The sequence below is a fragment of the Coregonus clupeaformis genome, chromosome 7 (genome assembly GCF_020615455.1).
Source record: "Coregonus clupeaformis isolate EN_2021a chromosome 7, ASM2061545v1, whole genome shotgun sequence".
In the NCBI taxonomy this organism is placed as follows: domain Eukaryota; kingdom Metazoa; phylum Chordata; class Actinopteri; order Salmoniformes; family Salmonidae; genus Coregonus; species Coregonus clupeaformis.
The window spans coordinates 25438712-25441608 of NC_059198.1; the positions used below are offsets into that span (position 1 = coordinate 25438712).

General features: G+C 37.2%; 1 protein-coding gene across 1 annotated transcript; it reads right to left on the bottom strand.

The window, feature by feature from the left end:
• Positions 1-538: 538 nt before the first annotated feature.
• LOC121570517 (interleukin-8-like) lies at positions 539-2411 on the bottom strand. The gene is made up of 4 exons (XM_041881984.2): positions 2103-2411; positions 1609-1741; positions 1280-1366; positions 539-993 (listed from the first exon to the last, which is right to left on the bottom strand). The coding sequence occupies exons 1-4, from the start codon at positions 2164-2166 to the stop codon at positions 984-986; spliced, it is 294 nt and encodes a 97-aa protein (XP_041737918.1). The 5' UTR covers positions 2167-2411; the 3' UTR covers positions 539-983.
• Between the last annotated feature and the right edge of the window lie 486 nt (positions 2412-2897).

The following is a 2897-nucleotide window of genomic DNA, read 5'->3' on the forward strand; positions in this document are numbered from 1 at the left end:
ATGACCAAAAGAGTGCCAAGCTCCACTGCCAGATATTTTGAAATGTCAGCGCTGTAATATGTTGCCTCAAATGTTGCATCAATTAGTCTGTTACAGAAGTTTCATCGAGGAAAATATTTGTGCTGATGAGTTCTGAATCTTCTCAAATAACATCAAAGCAAAGTACAATCATCCATTCTGGAGTGGGGGTAATCTAAAGTGACTTGTATCCAAGCCAAGCTCATTGGCCACTGTGAAGAAACAAGCACTATCTTGATCCATGACTCAAATGGGCAACAATTAATTACCCTTTTCCTGTCAAATGGAAATCCAACTTTTGGTTTACTGTTAGATGTCCTTATTTTTACTGAACGATTGCTTGTTATTATTGTTGTTACAATACTCTACAGTCCCTTGCTTTAGGGAAAAATGTCATAAGGCTTGTCTAAGTCCAGCTGTTGTAAAAGCTGTGATTGCATTTTAGAAATAGAGTAATAGTTATATACAAGAAATAGAGAGAGAGAGAGAGAGAGAGAGACAGATTTCAGCGTATTTTTCACACATTTATTGTAATAGAATTAGATTGGAAGTTTCAACATGAGCCATCAGTTTAATATGAATAAATAGGCAACAAAATAAATATATCAATAAATATACTGAGGTTTGCATAAATACATTGGAGGGTCAAGGAGGATGTGACGTTGTTCATTACGAAATCATTCCAATACAACCGGAATGCATGTAAATCTCATAATTTGATTACAACAATGAAAGAAAAACGCTTTATAAATAAAATCTAAAATATAAGCTTAGTACATAGTACTTGGTTGTATATAAGAAACCGACAGTCTCTTCATTTAAAAAAAGTCTCATCCCACTCTAAATCTAGAATTGTTTTTCAACCTGGATAGAAAATGATAGAATGCAGCCTATCAATCTTATAAATACTTCTTTGGTTTGTATCTTGTAACAGTTCAGAATATTAATGGAATGATTCCCCCTCTTCATTTGTTGCTGTTGAGGAAAATAAAAGATTACGTTATTACAATATAATTGACAATGTGAAGTGGATTCAGAACTTTTTGTGAAGCTAGACAAAAAAATTCCCCAAGTTTAGGATAATAAAAGATTAAAGAAAATGTCACTTGAACCTAGACATATTTCTGTAAGCAATACTCTGCTGTATTTATGACATAATTTTGTCCAATCAAACTCTCTGTTAAATGACAGTCATCCTATCTGTGTTGTTTTACCTGGTCGGTTTACATCCTTAGGCTGTACGAGTTTATCTTGTACTTACTTGGCCAGCAACTTCTCAACGACCCTCTTGACCCAAGGAGCACTGACATCCAGACAAATCTCCTGACCGCTCTGGCTCAGAGTGGCACTGCAGGACAGACACACAGCACAGTCAGACAATCACGAAACCTGGTAATAACTACATTTTAGTGTCAGCATTAGCTAGTGAAAGGTGACGGTAGGGAGTAGTACTGATTAATTTAAGTTATATATTTTTAAGTTAACGTTATATAGTAACCACATTTAATGTCAACATCATATAATAGCGATATTTTACAGTAAGCATTTGCCAGTGTAATAGGACTCTAACCAGGAAGCAGCAGGACTCACATGATCTCAGTGTCTCTGCAGTGCGAGCTGGGAGGGAACATCTCCACCTTCTTAATGAGTTTACCAATACGTCTGCTCTCCGTCCCGATGCAGCGACATCGCAGGTCAGCCCCCACGCCTCTCAGACTCATCCCTGTTAGAGGAAGAGGTCATGGGTCAGCGGTAGAAAGAATACACAGGCATCCACCGTGATGACAAACACACTTGATTAGTTAGAGAAAGGGAAAGAGAGAGAGAGAGTCATCCACGCATGAATGTAAGTTGCTTTGGATAAAAGCGTGTGCTAAATGGCATATATACAGTATATATATATTACATATATTAGAGAGAGAGAGATGCAGATAGACAGATTGATTTGTATGTACAACAAGGTACAAAAAAACAGTACGGTATATAAAGGTAAATAGTAATCCTACTGCTCATAACCATTATATTCATGTCCATTGGTATCAATGCATTGAGTCAGAGTGATGTAGGTAATAATATAAACTCACCCTCAGTGATGGTCAGGAGGGCCAGGAGCACAACGACAAGGCTGGCTGACATTCTGATGCTCATCTTGGAGTTACAGATGATCCTACTAGAAATCCTCAAATAAAGTCTAATGTTGTTATCTCGCTGGTAACAAGTATTTTAAAGTATTGTATTGTTATATATTTCTCTCTTTGTCAGTCTTGTTGCGAGTTCTTTCTTTCTTTCTCTCTTTCTTTCCTTCTCTGTCTGTGGTGAGTTTGAATCTGCCGCTGTGAGGAGAGAGCTGCTTTGTCTGCCACTGTGGGGAGAGAGCTGTTTTAAAGCCGAGTTCTGGAAGTGAGTCATTGTGGCATATGGAGATTGTGAAATCCGGGACTTGGCTGACTGACTGGCTGATTGAGGCAGGGAATTTTTCAGTTTAACTCATGAGTGACAGCAAGACTCTCTTGTGATTTGTTTTTACACTGCTGCTAATCACTGTTTATTATCTATGTATAGTCACTTTACCCCTACCTACATGTACAAATTACCTCGACTAACCTGTACCCCCGCACATTGACTCAGTACCGGTACCCCCTGTATATAGCCTCAATATTGTTATTTTATTGTGTTACTTTTTTATTGATTTAATTTTTTGCTTTAGTTTATTTAGTAAATATTTTCTTAACTCTATTTTCTTAAAACTGCATTGTTGGTTAAGGGCTTGTAAGTAAGCATATTCGGCGCATGTGACAAATAACATTTGATTTGATTCGATTTTGATTTATCAACAGCTTTCTCATGGAACAACCTCTGTCTCATCAAACAGATGGAAA

Bases quoted from the DNA above. Each gene is read 5' to 3' on its own strand.
- LOC121570517 (XM_041881984.2), bottom strand. From the start codon at position 2,166: ATGAGCATCAGAATGTCAGCCAGCCTTGTCGTTGTGCTCCTGGCCCTC. The intron at 1,742-2,102 runs GTGAGTTTATAT...TTCCTCTAACAG, and splicing joins CCTCCTGACCATCACTGAGG to GGATGAGTCTGAGAGGCGTG. The intron at 1,367-1,608 runs GTGAGTCCTGCT...TCTGTCCTGCAG, and splicing joins TGCAGAGACACTGAGATCAT to TGCCACTCTGAGCCAGAGCG.